Source organism: Lissotriton vulgaris, chromosome 3_1 (assembly GCF_964263255.1).
Source record: "Lissotriton vulgaris chromosome 3_1, aLisVul1.2, whole genome shotgun sequence".
NCBI classification, from domain to species: domain Eukaryota; kingdom Metazoa; phylum Chordata; class Amphibia; order Caudata; family Salamandridae; genus Lissotriton; species Lissotriton vulgaris.
In genome coordinates, this window is record NC_141689.1 from 911,090,828 (window position 1) to 911,112,905 (window position 22,078).

The 22,078-nt window shown below is 46.5% G+C and overlaps 1 protein-coding gene across 1 annotated transcript in view; it reads left to right on the forward strand.

Moving 5' to 3' along the window:
- The window catches only part of SMC5 (structural maintenance of chromosomes 5), a 628,567-nt gene that overhangs the window by 107,126 nt on the left and 499,363 nt on the right, over positions 1-22,078 (forward strand). The window contains exon 5 of the mRNA XM_086961254.1: positions 13,675-13,809. Coding sequence (XP_086817380.1) covers positions 13,675-13,809 — 135 coding nt within the window. The remainder of the gene's footprint in view (positions 1-13,674; positions 13,810-22,078) is intronic.

The window sequence follows — 22,078 nt, forward strand, 5'->3', positions numbered from 1 at the left end:
TATCATAGAAATTTATAGGTATAAAGGAGGGAATAAAGGCACCTGGCTGAAGCTTCTGGAGCAGCGAAGAAAGAGGGGGGATAGAGTGTCGGCAGAAGGCTTTTCGGGGATATGCTGGGCCCCGATTGGATGGACTATTTCTCTATTTCTTTCCCAATGTTTATGGGAAATGTAGTTTTGTGATGTTTGAAAAAATCTTTATAATGGCTGCTTGTGCAACATGAAGAAGAAAGAATAGCCTAATCCTTGCCTTGGAGTCCTGAAAAAATCTTTATAATGGCTGCTTGTGCAACATGAAGAAGAAAGAATAGCCTAATCCTTGCCTTGGAGTCCTGACATAAAATTCCTTTCTGCCTGTACCATTAGGCCGACTATGCATAAGCATTGCTTCAGTAGTATTTATTAACGTTTTACTAAAAGAACTATTCACAACAATTTCCTCTTAACCACATATGACAAAGAGAGATTTGCTAGGTGGTTCTATTTCTAACTCCCATGTAAACTTTTTCTCAGTCACCTAATTGACTCACATGGGCATTTTATTTTTTTATGTCTGAAGACATTAGGAAAAATGATCCTTCACCTTCCCATTCATTACTGTAAAACCATGGACCAAGTCGTAATCACTTCGTAAATACATACTGAAAATTATCTGTACCTTGACATCTCCAAATTCTTGATCGCTAAACTTCAGGTTCGAGGCATGTGGGCTGCTGAATTCATATCTGTGCATAGATCGCCGCCTAGTGTTGGGTCCGGATGATTGCACATTGTTGTCCTGGAAGAGTCTTCGAAGTATCACGAGATAGGTGGCTCCTCCCCTGGACTACAGTGCGCATGGGCATCGCCTCCATCCCCAGATTGGTTTTTTCCGCCATTGGGTTCAGATGTGTTTCGGTTCCCTCTGTCGGAATCGATAGTTGTTTAACTTTCCTTACTTGAGACCAAAAGGTCTTTAGGACTCGCGCCGGTATTGTCCATCGTTCGGGTTGGTTTATTCATCGGCTCCGAACTTTTGCTGCCCTTCCGCGTGCTGTCGGCGCGGACGGGCCTACACGACGCTCCAGACTCTTCAACATGGAACAAACTCCGTTTAAGAGGTGCCCAGTGTGCGCCTCAAAGTATTCACACCTCGACGTGCACCCAGTGTGCAACAGATGCTTGTCGCCGGACCACGACGAGGCCAGGTGTATGGCCTGCTCCAAGTTCCGGTCGAAGAAGACTCTCAAGCTACGTCGGGCCGCAAGACTGCAGGCCCAGTTATCGGCACCCCCACCAACCAACATCTTTGAAGAAGACGTTGAAGACGACACCGTCCTACAAGTTTCGGACTCTGACCCGGCGTCTGGGGATGAAGACTACGACGCGGGAGATGAGGAGTTCGAGGAAGTCGTCGAGGAGGTAGGGGACGACGACGGGGCCATTGCCACCGTGGAGGATAGCTCGGAAGAGGAGCATCCTCATACTGACTCCAGGGCCGAACTCCAGCATAAGGCCCAGGTCGAGGGATCGCCTTCGGGCCTTACCCAAGACCTTAATATTCGTCCCTCAGCCCCGCCTCCGGGCCCGGCCACGGACATTGGCGATGCGCCACTCCCGGTACAGAAACCGAAAGTGAAAGCATCAGGGTCCGCTCCATCGGTATCGAAACCGAAAGCGCAAGTCGCACTGGTGGGATCAAAGGCTACAGAGGCCTCGGCGCCGAAGAGACCCAAAATGGCCGCCGAGATCAAGAGCCACGCCAAAATGGCCGACCCGAAGACCGCAGTGTCGAAGCCGAAGGCCAAAACGCCGGACATGGCTGCGTCGGCGCCGAAGCTGGTCGACGCTCTGAAGAGCCGCGTCGACGCCAAAAAGGTCGAGGACCCTAAGAAGGCATCCAAAAAGCGTCAGGACGACCCCAAGGCTCTGGCTGCACCGATCCCGGTCGAAAAATCCAAGGGCGGTGCTGTGTCGGCTCCGAAGACTGCACCGACCAAACCGAATCCGGACTCGGAGGACTCGCTCGAGCCAGTCCAGCCCTCCCCGCCCTTTACCAAAAAGGTCACGGAGTCCCTGCAACGCATTCGGAAGGAGGACGTGGCTCTCGGGCCGAAGAATGTGGTGACGAAGCCTCCACAGAAGCCGGCGAAGGCGCAGACGCCGATCCACTTCACGCTGCCGCCGAAGACGCCGCCAAAGGCTTTCGCTCCGAAAGAGGGGGCCGGGGTGCCCTTGAAGCTGGTGTCTACGCCTAAACCATCCTTGGTGGTGTCGAAGCCAAAGCACCAACCACTAGCGGAAGAGGAGCGTCGAGAGGTTGTCATCGACGCCAACACAGGCAAGCTCTCTCTCCTTAAAAGGAAGATCACCCCGGAGCCGGTGTTGGAACATTTTCATATTCCACTTAAAAAGAAGTTGGACTCTGCGGGCGCTTCTGCCCCTCAGGAGCCTACATCTCCACAAGGTCTGGGACTCTCACCCACTCATTCTAACCCTGGAGAGGGTGACGAGGACGAGGAGGAGGAGTACAATTATCCAGCGTACTCGGATCCAGAGGAGGTAAATGAGCCATGGTCAGCTGGAGGCGACCCTGCAGACCCTCAGACTGGGCACGAGCCACAGCTTTTTGCTGCAAAGACTTCACCAACGGAGGACTCTGCAGCCTTCAACGCTTTGATTGAAAGAGCTGCGGCCAACCATGATGTCGACCTCCACGCCGACCCAGTGGATGTCGATTTTCTTTTTGACACTTTCTCAGTGGCTGAAAAGACAGTCAAGACATTGCCAATGCTCAAAGGTGTGCTAAAGCATGCGCCAGAGGTTTTCAAGGAGGCCACCCGGGCAAGAGTCATCAATCCTCGCATTGATAAAAAATACAAGGCGGCGCCCACTGACCCAACATACATCAAGGGGCAGTTGCCACTGGACTCTTTGGTGGTCTCCAACGCACGTAAAAGGGCCAATTCACAGACCACGGGTGATGCTCCTCCCCTTGACAAAGAATCCAAGGTGTTTGAGGCATCTGGGAGACGTATTGCTGCACAAGCAGCCAATATATGGCGCATATCAAACACGCAGGCGCTACTTGCACGCTACGATAGGGCGCATTATGACACCCTAGAAACACTTCTACAACACTTGCCAGATCAGTATAAGGAGGGTGCAGAGATGCTGATTCAGGAGGGTAAACTCATTACTAATGCCTCCATCAAATGTGCTCTAGATGTGGCTGATACCGCCTCGCGGGCCATCAATACTAGCGTTCTGCTTCGCCGGCACGCGTGGCTCAGAATATCAGGCTTTAAACCGGACATTCAGACCACCATCCTCAACCAAACGGTGTATCCAGACCACCTGTTTGGACCTGAAGTAGATGCCACACTAGAAAAAATGAAGAAGGACACTGACACAGCTAAATCGATGGGTGCCCTTCAGTCCCAGCAGTTTCGGGGTGGTTCCTTTCGCCGCTCCAGTAACAGAGGCACCTCAAGGTGTCAAGCGTCACAATCCACACAATTCTATAAAGCTAACACCCAAACCTCATACACCAACAAGGGTAGGGGTGGATACCGTGGCAACAACGTCAAGGGCAGAGGACGTGGAAATAACAGCTCCAGGTCCTCCACCGCCAGCAAACAGTGACGCCTTGTCACTGCCCCCCGACCACACAACACCTGTCGGGGGGAAACTCCAGCAGTTCCTGCCCGTGTGGAGGTCCATCACCACGGACAGGTGGGTCAAATCTCTTATTCAGTACGGTTACTGTCTGGAACTCACTTCCATCCCACCAAACATACCTCCAAGAAACCGTCCTATGTCCGGCGAGCACTTGCACTTGTTGCAGCAGGAAGTTCAGGTCATGCTGCAAAAAGGGGCAATAGAGCTCGTTCCACTGCAAGAACGAGGAACAGGGGTTTACTCCCTGTACTTTTTAATCCCAAAAAAGGACGGATCTCTCAGGCCCATACTGGACCTCAGACCTCTCAACATGTACATTCTGTCAGAGCATTTTCATATGCTTACTCTGCAACAGGTTCTCCCACTGCTCCAGCAAGGGGACTTCCTGGCAACTCTGGACCTCAAGGATGCATATTTTCACATTCCACTGCATCCTTCGCACAGGAAGTATCTAAGGTTCACCATTCAGGACCAGCACTACCAGTTCAAGGTCCTGCCCTTTGGGGTCACCACAGCGCCCAGGGTCTTCACAAAATGCCTGGCGACGGTGGCGGCGCACCTAAGACGTCAGAACATCCACGTATACTCCTATCTGGACGGCTGGCTCATTCAAGCAAAGTCGTACAAACAGTGCGCCAACCACGTGTCCCAAACCATCCACCTTCTGCACGATCTGGGATTCTCACTGAATTACCCAAAGTCCCATCTCCAGCCCGCTCACATACGGCAGTATCTGGGCGCGACCATAGATACTCTGGTGGCTACAGCCCAGCCAAATTCAGTGAGGATCAACAGCATGCTATCGCTGATCCAAAATTCAGACCTCAACACTCTCTTCCAGCACGAGTGTTCATGCAGTTGATCGGCATGATGGCCTCCTGCATCTCCATTGTCCCGCACGCGAGACTACATATGCGTCCGCTTCAGGAGTGCTTAGCACGTCAGTGGACTCAGGCTCATGGCCAATTGAAAGACCTAGTGTTGGTGAGCGGTCGGGCATACAACTCTCTGCATTGGTGGAATCCACAAAACCTTTGCAAGGGCCGACCGTTCCAAGAGCCTGTGCCACAGATTATCCTGACGACGGACGCTTCTCTCCAGGGTTGGGGAGCGCATGTACTCCACTACACAGTGCAGGGACTATGGACACCACAGCAAAAGAAGATGCACATCAATGTGCTAGAACTGATGGCAATCTTCATGGCCTTAAAGGCGTTCAAAGTACATCTGTGCAACAAGGTCGTGTTGATCCGGACGGACAACATGACAGCCATGTACTACATTCAGAAACAGGGAGGTACACACTCTCCACAGTTGTCTCATCTGGCTCAGAGCATGTGGAAGTGGGCCATTCAGAGGAACATCTTTCTCATGGCAGAACACCTCCCAGGCAAGGACAACCAGATGGCTGACCTGCTCAGCAGGCACAGCCACCAGATGCACGAGTGGGAGATACACCCATCAGTACTCCAGCCGTACTTTCAGACATGGGGTCATCCAGAAATAGACCTGTTCGCCACAAAGGAGAACGCTAAATGCCAAAGCTTCGCCGCCAGGTTCCCACACCCGCAATCGCAGGGCAATGCGATATGGATGAACTGGTCAGGCAAATTTGCGTACGCTTTTCCCCCAGCACCCCTGATACCGCTGGTGGCACGCAAGCTCAGGCAACACTCGATGACCCTCAACCTGGTTGCTCCAACGTGGGCTCGCCAACCATGGTACACCAGGTTTCTGGAACTGTCCGTGGTACCGCATCAAAGGCTTCGCCTCACACCCAGCCTTCTGACGCAGAGCCATGGCGACATTCAGCACCCAGATCCGCAACAGCTCAACCTGGCGATCTGGCTCCTGAAATCCTAGAGTTTGGCTACCTCAATCTTCCCCCGGATTGCATGGACATCATTCGGGAGGCAAGAAAGCCCACTACTAGAGCCTGTTATGCAGCCAAATGGAAGAGGTTTGTCATTTATTGTACAAACCACAACATGAATCCACTAGATGCTTCCATTCAGAACATCATTTGTTACCTGTTTCATCTGTACCAGTGTAATTTGGCTTATGCTTTTATTCGCATTCACCTGTCTGCGATGGCCGCATACCTGCAAAATAGACAGCACCTTTCACTTTTCAAGGTGCCTGCTATCAAAGCTTTTCTGGAAGGACTCAAAAGGGTCATTCCACCACGGACCCCTCCAGCTCCAGAATGGAACCTCAATGTGGTTCTTACAAGGCTGATGGGTCCTCCCTTTGAGCCACTACATTCCTGCGAACTTCAATTCTTGACTTGGAAGGTGGCTTTCCTAGTAGCAATTACATCGCTACGGAGGGTGAGTGAGCTGCAGGCCCTCACAATTCAGGAACCTTTCTTCCAGGTCCATGCCAACAGGGTAGTGCTCCGCACTAATCCTAAATTTCTACCCAAGGTTGTGTCTCAATTCCACATGAACCAGACAATTGAGTTGCCAGTGTTTTTCCAAAATCCTGAGTCACTGGCAGAGCGGATGCTCCACACCCTTGACGTCAAAAGGGCACTAATGTATTACATTGACAGGACCAAAGATTTTAGAAAGACTAAGCAGCTTTTCGTTGCCTTTGCGTCACACCACAAAGGTAACGCTATTTCCAAGGCTGGTATTACTAGGTGGATCGTGAAGTGTATTCAGATCTGTTACGCAAAGGCTAAACGTACTCTTACAATTCCACCAAGAGCCCACTCCACCAGAAAGTTGGGGGCCTCTATGGCCTTCCTTGGTAACATTCCCTTAGAGGACATATGTAGAGCAGCCACATGGTCTACCACACATACATTTACAAAACATTACTGTGTAGACGTGCACTCTAAACAGCAGGCAGCTGTAGGGCAGGCTGTTCTCAAGACACTTTTCCAAACTGCTGCAGCTGGCACGGGCGGCCGCCGCTAATGGAGGGACTGCTATGTATTCTATGCACAGATATGAATTCAGCAGCCCACATGCCTCGAACTGCAAATGCTACTTACCAGTATGCATCTGTTCTTGGCATGTAGGGCTGCTGACATTCATATCGCCCGCCCTCCTCCCCGGCGCCTGTAGCAGCTGCAGTGTTCATATATATGCTCATAGCATGGTCATCACTCACATAGTTCACTCCATCTCGGCCACAATGGCTAAAAACAATCTGGGGATGGAGGCGATGCCCATGCGCACTGTAGTCCAGGGGAGGAGCCACCTATCTCGTGATACTTCGAAAACTCTTCCAGGACAACAATGTGCAATCATCCGGACCCAACACTAGGCGGCGATCTATGCACAGATATGAATGTCAGCAGCCCTACATGCCAAGAACAGATGCATACTGGTAAGTAGCATTTGCATTAGTGTAAAACTCAGTTGTTAGTTCAAACCTTGGTTCCAGGGCTTACTTTAGAAACATCCGACCGGTAGCATTTTTCAAGGCACATTGTGGATATGCATTGGCTTGCTTTGGCAAGGAATCACTTTTTAATAGTCTCTGTATTAGCCTTTGTGTCGCCTGCAACTCTGAACCTGTATTATTAGAATGCTGTCTACAGCAGTAAACGCCTGCTCAATCTGTTTTTCAGTTTTTTTTTCTTATCCCTTCCCAGGATACACGAGGCACATTCTACCTAATGCCAGACCTTACAACAAACGTCCTATTGACTTTGCACATGAATCTCAATTTTCTTTATTCCACAAACAACTAAAAACATGGCTGTTCTCTTCTTATTCAATTTCATATTTGTATCCACGTTTCATATTTGCATTGACAGCATCTTAGATAAGTTGAAACCTTTTAGAATAGTAATGTATAATGAAACCTGGTTGAAGTGTTCTGAAAAAGACACTGGGAAGAAATTAATCTGAGTTTATTTCTGACCTTTGTGGTTGGAGTACTTCGCTCAGCAGACCACTAGCTTGGTGACCAGCAGTAAGGTAGACTTCCAAATATCAAAGCCTCGGTTTTGTCAGTGTTAACTTTCAAGGAATTGATCTTTATCCAAGAGACAACTGAATTAAAGTGGGATAGGGTTTTATTTTGATGCTTTCCTAAGTCATTGTTAATAGAATGATTTGGGTACCAAGCGAATAAGGAATAAGAGATTCAACTCATTGTATGGATCCATGTTGCCAAGGGTCAAGTAAAGAAAAGTAGAAAAAGTAGGTTTGAAACATGAGCCCTGGGAGTTTCCTCATTTGAGATGTTTTGAGAAGGACCGAAATGAGGCAAAGGACCTACTTTGGTTCTGTAAGTAAGAAAAGAAAAAAGTCAAGCCAAGGCTTGGATGCAGGTGAGTGTGGGAAAATATACTGTGTCGAATGCCACTTTTCCACTTTGATCCAAGCTCTGGCTGAGGTCATAAGAGACAACAAGTAGAGCTACCTCCCTTTCATGCAGAGGGCAGACTCCAGCCTATCTGATGTCTTGAATATCTTTAGATTTAGCAGAACAGAGGATATGACCTTTTTTTATGGTAAACATATTGATGGGAAAGGCAATAATAAAATGGGTCAGAATTGCTGATAACCTTTAGTTTATTGAAGGAATTTGTAGTGTTTTAACTGTATTACTGTATGTGTTCACAAAGGCTTTATACACACTGCCTCTGAGATAAGCCTGTCTGTTCGTGCCAAGCTACCACGGGAGTGAGCAGGGGTTATTTTAGAAGTGTAGCCCCTTACCCTGACTAGAAGTAAGTGTCCCTATTTGGACAAAGGTAACTACCTCTGCCAACTGGAGACCGCCAGTGCTAACGGTTCTAACAGTCGTTGTTGTTGATGGTGTATGACCAGCTGATTTGGATGATTTTCCTCACAGCGGTGTTGATGAAGGTCTGGACTTTGTTGGTGGTGGTCACTGTTATCATCGAATTTTCTGCTCCAAACAGAAGGTCCGACTTCACGTTGGTGTTAAAAAGCCTGATCTCAGAGGCACTGTGTAAAGCATTTATGAACACATACAGTAATACAGTGAAAACACTAAAACCCCTTCAACAAACTGAAGGTTATCAGTAATTCTGTTCCATTTCATTATTGCATTTCCAATCAATATGTTCACCATAAAAAAAGGTCATATCTTCTGTTCTGCTAAATCTAAAGATCTTCCAGACATCAGATAGGCTGGAGTCTGCCCACTGCATGGAAGGGAGGTAGCTCTACTTGTTGTCACTTATAACCCAAGCCAGAGCTTAGATCAAAGTGTAAGAGTGGCATTCAACACAGTGCATTATCCCACACTCACCTGCAAGCCTTGGCTTGACTTTCTTCTATTTTTACTTCCAGAACAAAAGCAGGTCCTTTGCCTCACTTGGTGCCCAAATCATTCTATTAACAATGACTTGGGACACCACACCAGTTTAGAAAAATAAGTAATCTTTACTAGACTTAACACAAGACCAAACGACAAAAACCCTCAATACTGTCATCAAAAATGGACTTTAAAATGGTAGAAAATAGCTTAGTTCAATGTAGATGGTAAATGCGACACTTTGCTCTCAAAGTACCTTAGATGCATCACGGAAAACAAACAAAAGGTTCACAGGGAAGTTGCTTACACTCGGATGAGTGGATGCGTCGATTCCTTACTGCTGCGCAGCGGAGTTGAGGCTCGCTTCCTTACTGTGTGGGGAGTTGATGCTTTTTTTCTTACTGCGGCCCGGTTACGATGCAACAAGATGGCGCCTCGAATGCGATGCGATGATCCGATGTAATGTAACAAAATGGAGTGTTTGATGCAGTGCAGCAACGTTGGATCCGATGCGTGCATGCCCGATGGCCAAGCGGCAACCTCGGTAACTTATGAGCCGCGACAGGCCCTGCGGCACGCTTCTGCAGTGATGCGATATGCTTCATCGGTGATGCGACGGCGAAAAGCTGCGGTGTCGGCACGCTTCTTGAGCGATGCGATGGCGACTGCTGCATCGGGGATACCCTTCTCCTCGTTGCGTCGCGCTTCCAGCTCCCAGCGACATGCAGTCTTCTCATAGGGCCTAAACAACAGTAGGCACCTCTCTGCAGGTAGAATTTCCAGCAAGGGAATTCAGGGGAGCTGGTGGTGAAGTCTTGTATCCCTGAGACTTCAGGCAAGAGGCAAGCACACTTCAAGCCCTTGGAGATTCTTCCTCAGGATTATGAAAAGTTCACAAAAGTCCTTTTCCCTTTCCTTGGCAAATAAAGTAACCACTGCAGGCCAACCCCAGAAATAGCAAAACAGCACAGGGGCAGTCACCTCCTTCAGCGACTTTGGTTCTTCTCCTTGGCAAAGGTTTGTCTTGATTCCCAGAAGTGATCTAAAGTTCTGGGGTCTGGGTCCCCCTTTTTATACACACAAATCATTTATCTCTGAAGGCAGAGAGTGTCTGTACCTAGTCCAAACCAGTTCTGGGTGATCTCTGCCAGTGCACAACTTCTTCCTTTGTCAGTGTGGGTCAGGTTCATCAGACACTCCACAGGAGGTGGAGCCAGCATTGTGGAAGGCAGGCACAGCCCTATTCATGCCCAGGTGCTACTCCTCCCTCCACTCCCAATGCAGATAGGTCTATTCAGCCTAGTGCTGACTCACTCTGCCTCCTGGAGCCACTTCAGCCCCTGTCACTCACAAACCAGGCATGGAATACACAAACCTAGCTGAGGCAGGCTGGATGGTTAGGCAAGAAAATACCTACTTTCTAAAAGTGCTATTTTTAAACACCGAATGTTAAAACCAACTTAACTAAAATATGTATTTTATCATTCTGAGTTCATGCATACTAAATTCGTTTTTCTCCCATGTTCCCTGGATTATGAGATGTTATAATCAAACTGCCCATCCCGGCATATGGAAACAGGTAGCCTTGCAATAGTGAAAAACGAAATTGACTGTAATTCACTATCAGGACATGCCATACACATCCGGGCATGTTCTACCTTTTACATACAATGCCCATGGGGTACCTTGGGCCTACCTTAGGGGTGACTAACATGTAGAAAAGGGAAGGTTTAGGGACTGGCAAGTGGGTGCACTTGTCAATTCGACATTGCAGCCCCAGGCTGCACACAGGCTCTGCAATGGCTGGCCTGAGCCACACTTTACAAGCTGATTCTGTGGGTGACACAACCAGTGCTGCAAGCCCACCAGCAGCATTTGATTTACAGGCCATGGGCACACATGGTGCACTGTACTAGGGTCTGACAAGTAAATCAAATAAGCCAATCATGGAGTCACTAATCCATTACAACAATTTACAATAGGGAGCACTTGCACTTTGACACTAATTAGCAGTTACAAAGTGCCCAAAGCATCTTGACCAGCAGAAACACAGGAGGCAACAGCAAAAAAATGGAAGGGGGACCCACGCCAATGGTGCCAGGTCTAACAATGACCGATTGCAGCAGACTTTCCAACTCCCTGCTCATGAAGAAATCATTGAAAGTCGCTGAATAGGCCACAGCCTCTGCAAACCAGTATCCAACAGCACAAAGTAAGCCCTGATTGGACCCTCAAGGGAAAGTAAAAGAGAAAGGCCAAGAAACACCTGGCGTAGAGGCCTTGAGGCTGACTGCAAGGAGATGGGTTACACCGGAAGTCCGGTTGAAAGAAAAGCCCAGTACAAAAATGTCTGGAGAGTCCTGGTTGATGGTCTATAATGCAAGAGGGATAGTAGGCATAGGTAAGTAAGTAAGTAGGCAGAGTAGCTGTAATCCTAGCATCAAGATGTCTCAAATACTTTGTAATAACGTTTGGCTGCTGATAATTTGTGTGAGTACAAAGTGTGGTACGGGCGAGCCTGCTAGAATGCAAAGATATAGTAGCTGTCATCCATCTTGTCTAGGATGGAGATGGAAGCGAACAATAAAAGTTGATCCTAATTTCCTCCACCAGTAAATAGAGAAGTCTGTTCGAATGACTGAAGTTGCAGAAAATCTTCCAGTACAGAGAAACTGATAGAAAATTTAAGTTGATTAGTTAGAGGAGTGGGTAGATAGAGAAGTGGGTGCACAAAAACAGGAAAAGTTTACTGGGAAATCAAAACTGAAGTCTGTAATAAATGACAGGAAGCCAGTCAGGAGCAAAATCCAAACTGCATATGATTGTCTTCAAACAAGACAGCATAGAAACACTACCAGTAATCCGCAGAGCTTCAGGGTTTATTGTTAAATGGTTGCTAAGCTTTTGGGCTTGAGACAGAGTTTGTTTTTGTAGTGGCTCTTTGTGAATGGTATTCATCCTTTTGTCAAATGTCACTGAGTTTGCATTGTGGGAGAACTCTGTTGGTTTGTGACGGGGCAGATGGTATGAAAAAGGTGTCTCTACTTCTTTGGTGTCATTGTTGACCGAAGTCTTCCTCTACATTTTGGTAACATGGCTGTAGGAAAACAGATTTCATTATTTCATTGTAAGTGCACTCGGACACGGGACAGGAGCTCAAGGAAGTGCTGACACATCCTTGTTAGTACTCAAGACCCTCAAAGATTCAAAACACGTTGAGGACGAAAAGAATACTTTTTACATGAAAAGCCTTGACCAGACTAGCAGCGTGCACTCACTTGGCATCTTCCCAACTTTGATCATCTTGTTCATATTCTTTCCAAGCTAATAAGTATTACTATTATCCTCTCCAGCATCTTGAGGAGAAGGAGCAGGGTGATCTTATAACTTGCAGGTAGCCAGGGTTTCAAGAGACATGAAAAATGGGTGCACCTTTCCGTGTGCAGATAATTGTAGTTTCAGTGTGACAGGATTGATGATCTCCATATATGGAATTGTCCTGTGTACTTGGGTGATAACGCCCCATTCTTTCTCAGCGATGTGAAATTATGAGTAGATAAACAGATGAGATTATACACTTGATATGCTGGCTGTTTCATTTCTTCCCTAAGTTGCTTTTACTAACATAGCATCTTGAGCTTGTTGCAAATGTCTGAATGCTTTTGAATATTGTTGATGTGTTGAATGTACTGCGCCAGACGTGCAGTGCTTGTTGGATTCTTTATTGGTAGAAAACATGGTTGTAAGCATATGAACAATAAAAAGGAGAGGTTCCCAGGGTCGAATGCATGACATTGTTACAAGCAAATTCAGCTAGGACTAGATCAGTTTGGTCAAAGATTAAGTGTTACTGTTTAGACTATAATTTAACCATTTCGTCTAAGGATGATGGACAGTAGATAAGGCAGATTCCATTTTCTGTACTTTTGATATTTCCCACCAAAATTTGAAGTTAAATTGAGTTCCTCCATGAAGCTGATTAAGTAATGAAATATAAAGTTCGGCAAATTCTTTGGCAGGTGGTATTTTTGAGTTGCCACAAAAAGTGTCATCTGGAGGTGTAATTGACAAATAGTTAAGAGTACTCATCTTGTAGGATGGTGGGCAAAATCAATACAAATTTGAGATGATTGTTGGCTTGGTACACATATAGCTTGCACATGCCTTTCGATTATGATGTGCTGACTTGGGTGCTTCTTGGGTTGTACATAATGTAATAACAATTTCCTATGAATGAGACTCTAATGATAGAGAACCGTTGTTCTGTTTTAGTTGATTGTTCTTTATTATATATTGTTCATAACTATGTGACTGAATGAAAGTACTTTTGAAAATATGGAACTTTAGTGTTGTTTTGTAAAGTTAATAACTGATTTGGGGATTTGATTGTTAATTAGCAATTGTATAGGTTGCAATCTACTATTAGTATGATACTGTAGCATCGTTTATGGTGCTGCACCAAATTGGCTACATAGTTACTTGGTTGATTAACATGCCCATTGACTGCAAATGTATGAAAATATTAAAAGTATCTGACGGTAGCAAGTGCTGTTGGATGTGTCAGTATGCAGTTAATTGCATATCCCAACTTTGTTGGGTTTGTGTTCAGTGTTCTGTATTAATGTGTGCTATTCTGATGTGCAGTGTGATGTGTGCTGGTGTGCAGTGCTGCTGTGAAAATGTTGCTTCCTGGCGGTATGCCCTGTCTATGCTTGATTTGCCTGTTGCTACAGAATTTGGTGTAAAGTTTTGTTTTATTTTCTCTAGGATAAAGTGGGAGAATTTGCAAAACTCTCCAAGATTGAACTTCTTGAAGCTACTGAGAAGTCCATTGGTCCTCCCGAAATGTATGCATTCCACAATGAACTGAAAAATTTCAGAAACAAAGAGAAAGACCTGGAGGTAGATGATATGCAGTAATAGTAGTAACCTCTATTTGGTCATCAGATATTGCAGTTTATTGGTCTGGATTGTGTTGGTAGTCAGCAAATTCTTTGGATTGAATCTATTAACTCAAATGTTTTTCATTTAAATTTTTCTTTTATATTTTACATTTATAAAGGTGTCTGATCTATTGAGATAATAATCCCTGTACAGTGATTATTTAGAGCATCAAGGAAAAACGTTTTTATATCACTAGGCAAGTGTAGCCTTACAACGGCAAAGCTTTTGTACACTAACAAATGTCAACGTTTACTATAAAGTGACATGCACACTTGGCCTGGGTGAAGTGTTGATTATGCAATCCCAATTAATGGGGTTCAGATGCTTTGTATGATTTTGTATCTCTTGCTTATGCTTTTCAGGAGGGGTGTGGGGGAAGACCAGGCGGACTGGCACTGGCCACGATCTGGGCGCAGATGGGCTTGCCTTGGGTGCACAAGCAAAGTGCCCGCTGTGTGAATGCACAGCAGCATGCTTTATATATCTGCTCGTATCCTTGAACATGCTCGGGTTAACAACTATGACCCCTCTTTAGAATCGGATTCTAAAAGGCTTTCTCTAAATGATATATTCACTTACCACATATTAATAGTGAGAGCAGCAGAGCACCACAACGTACCCATTTACGAGGAGGAGGATTTTAAAATTGAAACACTATACAAGAAAGAACATACTACTCCATTTCTGCCCATGTTAAAGACCATGTTAGATTGTACCACAGAAAATCCAGACTTTAAATACCAGTGGTTAAAAGATATTAAGTCATAAATTGGGAAAGAGTAACCATTCAAACAGCCGAAGACCTTTAGGTGTTTACCATAGGACTGATTATCTTTACGAGGTCATTTCCCATCTGACTAGTGCATAGTATATACAGATTGGAAAAGATACTTAGTGCAGCAAATTGGTGACCACCGCCTCCACAAGATATGCAACGACAACACATTGATTCAACTGGCAAACATGTAGTGTTAGGCGCATCAACTTACTGACTTAGTGCTAATAGCATTGCTCTCCTGTTTAGATACAACAGAGATCACTGGGAAATGATAGAGGAACTGCTACCACACGTTTCTGGCACCCAAAAGAAAATAGCTAATAGTTTTGGTATGGAAAGTTCTATCCAGTGCACTAATTAAATGTGCCTTAGATGCAGCTGATACAGCATCAAGGCAGGTGAACACCAACAACGTAATGTGGTGTCTGTCATGCATGGCTTAGAGTCTGTTTTTAGGCTAGAAATCCAGCAACCTCTCATAAGTCTACCTTTTGACTGGCAGCACCTCTTGGTCCTCGGGTAGATGAAATGCTAGAGATAATCAAGATTGAAACAAGACACTGAAATATAAAGCCAAGGGCATTTTACCCAGTCTCCAACAAAAGCAGGGATTCTGCCAGTCACAAATGTGTGTAGTACTCAAAACATTTATGTAATGGTTAAAAGGGCTAAGCCCCCCCCCTAATATCACCAATCTCTTAATGTGGCCTAAATGTTCTACTCGACTTATTGAACCTCTTTTTGATCCAAAGCATTTCTGTCTTCTTCAGTACTTTAAATGAAGGTGGTTATCGTGGTACTAGTCCCATCTTTACACAGTTTTAGGAGCTACAGGCTTTGTCACTTGAAGTATTTTTTCAGCTACACCAGGATAGAGTGGATCTTTAAAGTCACCCTGTCGTTTTGCCAAAAGTAGTGTCACCCTTTCTAGTTAATCAACCTATTCAGCTCCCTTTTTAGGTTTCGCCTATTATCATTCGCTTGTGAATGTAATAGGCGAAAATTCAAGGGCTTGATCGACTCGTCAAACCACTGCGGTTTTCTCACAGTGCATGTGAGTCACGTGACCACAAAAGCGGGTCACGTGACCACCAAGCACGCGCATCTCCCTAATCCGCCTGCCTCCCCTCGCTCGCATTCCCGCCCCCCTACCAGGCTCTCACGCCCCCATCCGGCTTCCCTCCACGCACATAAAACATCTCCAGCGATGGCGGTAAAATGCTGAAGTCAGCATTACTACAGAGCTACGGTCACAGGGCATTGTGCGCCTTTTGACAGAAAGCTACGAACAGAATGGAAAAGGCGAGACCTCAAAACGCATACAATAAAATCAATAACTAGCCGTCATTCCGGACCAGGGTCAACCTCGCTACACCTCGCCCTCTAAATAACTTACTATAGCTGTCCCTCTCGCCTATATAGAACCACTAGCCGTTAGGACAAGATATATCATCACCACACAAAACGAAAATAACTCATTAGAAGGCCCAGGGGGACACAACAAACCTTAACCAAACACCAAACTGAGCGCAGCACTAACTCCTGTATCAGCTGAGCTCCAGGGCGACAACAATCACAATAACAAGAAAAAGACACGTGCAGACTTCATAGCCAATCGGTTATTCGGAATTATGTGCCTCAGACTGGGATTGGCTAAGGCGCCATCAGGTCCCCAATCCAAAATCACCTTTCATAGTAAACCAGTCCTTCACGCCCTCAGACAGGTTCATTGTCGGGGGTTGGCTTTGTTGTGACCCGGAACTTGTAATTTATGGACAAATGAACGAACTATACTGCCAAAGCGGGAATAGTGACCCCCAAACGAGGCATCCCGGCGCTAACTAATGACCAACATTTAAAGACTGACAACCGAGATTAGGCTGGATTTACGTGCAGTCCGTGTGAGTAGCGGACAGGTGGTCGCTTTATTTAGGCTCACAGGAGCTAAGCAACTACTGTCAAAGACGCCTTTCTTTCTCAAACGTGTGTAGTACTTTGGCGGGTGAAATTGTCAATTTTAGCGGGAAACTTGAGTATTTCTTTTATTTTGAACAAAGTCCTCTTCTGTCACTGTATTGATTCACTTGCTGATGCCTTCGAGGAGAAAATCTGCAAAATCCTGGAGGGTTTGCAGGACCCAGTCAATTCCACCACTGGTTTGGGAGCTCCGGAGGCGATGGCCAGTCGACCCCTGCAGAGGGTTTCTCACCTCTGTTTGGAAGCTCCGGCCATGCCTTCCAGTCGACCCCGACCAGAGGACCAGGCCCTCAGCCTGGGAGCTCCGGCGATTGAGGCCAGTCGACCCCAGCTGAGTAGCTTTCCCCTTCCCTCCTTGGAGGAGTTTGGCAGCCTGGCTCTTACGATCTCATCTGGCTCGCCTCTTGACCCTCTTCCTCCAAAACTTTGGAGGGTGTTTCAGGAGGAACTCTTCCAGCCTTTGCACTCCATCTGCTGCCAGTCGTTTGAAACAGGGATTGTACCGGACTGCTGGAAAAAGGCAGTGGTATCTCCGCTCTTAAAAAAAACCTACGCTTGACCCCGCTTGCCTCTCCAACTACCGGCCAATTTCCCTGCTTCCTTTTCCAGTCAAAATCATGGAAAAATTGGTCACCCGCACTCTGTCCGGCTTCTTAGAAGGGAACACCTGGTTGGATGAGACGCAATTCGGTTTTCGCCCAGCTCATGGGACGGAATCCGCGTTAGTGACCGTGTTAGACAATCTGCGGGCGCGAGTCGACAGTGGTCGGGCAGCCTTTTTGGTGCTGCTCGACATGTCGGCCGCGTTCGACACGGTCAGCCATCCTACCTTGATCTTGAGGCTGGAAGAGTGCGGGGTCAAAGATAAGGCCAGGGACTGGCTGATTTCTTATCTGGACAACCGTCAGCAACGGGTATCGCTCCCTCCCTTCAGCTCAGAGGAGCGAAGAGTAGGACAAGGAGTACCTCAGGGCTCAGCCATCAGCCCTATACTCTTTAATATTTACCTCCGCCCTCTAGTCCAGCTTATTAAATCATTTGGGATCTCCGCATTCAATTATGCGGACGATACCCAGCTGGTCTTTTCACTGGAGGGACAGGATGCAGTCCCATTGGATACCTTCCACCGGTGCATGCGGGCTACAGCGGAATGGCTCCGATTGAACACGTTGCAGTTTAATGGAACTAAGACAGAGGTCCTGTATTGTTCCAACGACCGAGTTCCCCGAGATCTCCCAGACGACTTCTGGCCCTCGTCATTCCCAGAGACGGTGTCAGCTGCACAATCGGCGCGCAATTTGGGTGTCATTTTTGGGCCCAACTTGCAGCTAGATCTGCACGTAAATAAGACCACCTCAACGTGCATGATGCTGATCCGCATGCTGCGCAAGGTTCTGCTCCTCCTCCCTGAGCAAGCCAGACCCGAAGTAGTGCGGAGCACCATCCTAAGTCGACTCGACTATTGTAACGCACTACTTCTGGAGGCCCCGGTAACACTTCTGGGCAAGCTCCAAAGAGTGCAAAACATGGCTGCCAAACTTGCCCTCTCCCGCCCCTACCACAGCTCTTCTACGGCAGCGCTACAGGAACTCCATTGGCTGCCGGTCCATCTACGCGTTCGCTATAAAGCAGCGTGCATTGTGTTCAGGGCTATCCATGGCCTAGGCCCGGTCCCCTTGCGGAAAATGTTCGCCTGGTACCTTCCACCCCGAGCTTTACGCTCCTCTTCATCCAGGCTACTTGTAGTACCGCGTTTCCAGAGAGTGAGGATGGGTGGCCGATCGTTCAGAGTAGCGGCGGCCAAACTCTGGAACTCCCTGCCGATATCCCTAAGGAGTCTTGAGGATTTCTTAGCCTTCAGAAAGGCGTTAAAAACCTACCTTTTCCCCAGGACAGGCTAAGTCGCTGAATTTGCTGGTTCATCGTTCAAAGCGCCAGGATGCCCTTGGTGGTGACAGGTTTGCGCTATACAAATATACCACAATACAATACAATACAATTAGACATTTTGCAAGTCCGCCGGAGAGCCATTAGAACAAGCACTGGCATTGCCAATAGGTTTCGCATTTGGAAAGTTGGAGCTATTGGTTTTGTAAATGACATTTTATATTTATATATCGTTATTGGCATTGTCAATAACAATATATAAATATAAAATGTCATTTACAAAACCAATAGCTCCAACTTTCCAAATGCGAAACCTATTGGCAACGCCAGTGCTTGTTTCCTTCCTTCATCCAACTACACTTGCAGAGAGCGCTGTACTTACTTCAGATTTTGGAAGAACCATTATATACCTTATTGAGCGTGCTAAGTCCATTCAATAAACAAAGCAACTGTTGGTTGCCTATGTTCAAACACACCTTGATAAACTAATTTTTAAGACGGATTGTAGTCCAAGTAGTCCAAAATACGGCGGCGAGGTTAGTCCTCAATGTTCCACCCAGGACCCCCTCCCAACCTCTACTGGCTAAACTTCACTGGTTGCCTGTGCGGCAACGCACTAAATTTAAAATTTTGTGTACGATTCACAAATGCTTGATAGGGAAGGGCCCCATATATCTTTCTAAAGCTTTTCAACCCTACATCCCTGGCCGCTCCTTACGATCCAGCAGCCTCCACCTACTACAGGTCCCTAAAATAAGAAAGTCTCGTCAGGGAGGCCGGGCCTTGGCACACACTGGACCAGTGCTCTGGAATTCCCTTCCCCCTACATTAAAAACCATTACCAATCACCTTCTTTTCCGTAAAACCCTCAAGACCCATCTTTTTAGTAGTAGTTAATCTTTCCACTTTTCCCCAGTCACTGAAACGATCGTGCACAGGACAGTCTCCTCCACTGGCAAAAGCGCAGAGATACCCCTTCGGGGGTTTATTCAGGCGCTGTAAAAGCATATAAATAAATAAATAAATAAATTGTAATATGTATTTAAATATACCTATAGCACATTTTACTTGTAAGAAAGGTACTACAATTCCCTTTTTTGGTAATATTCCTTTAGCACCAATCGTAAAGCAGCTACTTTGTCATCTATCAACACATTCAGTGAACACTACTATGTGAACATTAATGCTTTACTGGAAGCACAAGTCGGACACCTTTTTTTACATTTTTTTTTTTTTAGAGTTTTATATAGCGCAAACTAGACCCGAAGATATCAGGTATCAGAGCGCTTTACATAGCACCAGTTCTGTTACACAAGTACACATTCATTTTTGTTAGGCACAGGGAGATTAAGTGAATCTCAGGATGTTGAGCAGCACTGGCGGGAATCGAACCCGGTTCTCCAGCTTCGACCTCCACTGCTCTAGCTGTCAGGCTATACATACTTTGCCCTATGTTCCTCTCTCTCTAGCTGTCAGGCTATACATACTTTGCCCTATGTTCCTCTCTCTTATAAGCTACTGTCCTATCTTGAATAAAAGGCCAATCAGGGTCCTGGAATGGCAAGCTTCTCACTGGGTCAGTTTCTTCAAGGCAATACTACATTAATAGGCTTTCAATTTGGACAAAGATAATACATTTAAACGAGGTGGAAAGTGAAGTCCGATATGCAAATTCACAAAAGTAGCACACTTCTCAAAACAGACTCGACCGGGGGCATAGCCTGTATAAAATAAACCTTTATAAATTATTGATTCTCCTAACTGCCAATAAATTGAAAACAATGCAAACCACAAATCAAAAGTAAAAGATGTTTTAGAACAGGAATATTTTAATCACCATATGTCTACATTTTTGCGTTACCAAAGCCAGAAAGTCACATCAAACTGCAGCAGGGCAGAATAAGAACAATTAAAAATAGAAGCTGGAGAAATTTAATGTGCGCTCCCACCAACATTATTATCACTGCATCTTAAGTCTGGCACCTGCCGATTTGCATTTGAATTCCCAAGCCCCATCACTACCTTTACAATGGTTATGTACCCGGTGCCCACAGTGGTGATAAGAGAAAGTACTTTACTTAAAACGAGGTATGCAGTTCAGGAACTCCATGCCTCATTTTAAGTTATGTCTAATTTAAGGAGCTTGTATGCTGGACCTTTAAGCACTCCTAGTCCCCCTTCTTTTGTAACTATTGATAAGAGAAAGTCTTCAATAGCCAGAAGCATCCTGTCATTAAATTTTCTAGCTTCTCTACTGTCCCTATTTTCCAGCGCGAGCAGCTGAAGGCTAACATTTACTGCTTTATATGGATGCAATGCAATGACTGCTCCATATGAGGTGACAAGCCTTCTTTCCGACTGAAAAGTGCGAGACAAAAGTATTTTTTTGTTTTTTACTAACTTTATTCGTGAATGTGCAGTCATCACCTTGTTATGCATTATTTACGACAGATGTACAATACATCATGCTTTTCATTTTTCTCCCCAACCACACATATTGAGCGTAGCGTCAACCTCTAGAACATAACTCTCCAGTTTTGCGTGCCGTAGGGAATGTCTCTGTTCTCTGCAGGACGTGTATTTATACCCACCCACTCGCTCCCCAACTATCCCTCCCCTACCCTACCAACTGTGGTGCTCCATCTCTCCTAACAGGTCTAGCGTTTGCTCCGTAACGTTGTCCATTCTCTCCCAGGATTATGGAGTAGAAGTTCTTCCAACCACCCCTGTTCCAACCCTGGGCCCGGTACGTTCCTCAACCTACTCTCAGGGTCTTAGTGCAGTCAGGCGTCCTGGGACAGCGACTAGTCCGTACCCTCTAATTCTAGTAGCATGACCTCCCAGTCCAGTGCCATCGGGATTTTCCTCTCCCACCTTCTTCCTCCTTTTTAAGGGCTGCACATTCTATTCTGCCCCATTTCACTACATCTGTTCGCCATGCCTCTATTCCAGGCGCTCTCGGGGACTTCCACTGCATTGTGATTTTTCTAATTGCTTAAAGGAGGCCCAAGTCCACAAATCTCAGCTTAGGTTTTAAAGGTTTAGGGCGAGGCCGCGCACCTGCCAGGCAATACAGCGCACTCTCCATCACTTGTATCTGGGTCACCTCTCGCAGCGTCTGGCACACCTCGTTCCAGTACCCACTTAGCCGTGGGCACGACCAAAGCATGTGGAGGAAATCTGCCTCGTCCGCTCTACATCGTGGGCACTGGTGGGAGGCAGTGGGGAACATCTTGTGAAGTCTGACCGGGGTAAGGTATTCCCTGTGAAGAATCATGTCCTGTATGTATTTAAATCTCACATTTCGAGAGACTCTCTTTGGGTGTTCTAGGGCCACCCGCCAAGTTGCGTCCGTGAAGTCCTCCCCGTGTCCCGTGACCAGGACTCCCTCAGCGCGTCGAGGGAGAGTGCAGTGTGAGTCCTAATCCCGGTGTACAGCCATCTTACCAAGTGACCACCGGCCCCCATGTAGTGCATCAGGTGTACTAGTTTGTGTTGTTGTGGGTGAATGCGTTGTGGCGCCCAGGTAGTTCGGATGTAATGAGAGACAGAGGCATTTAGCATGTAATGTCTGTCCGAGGTCCC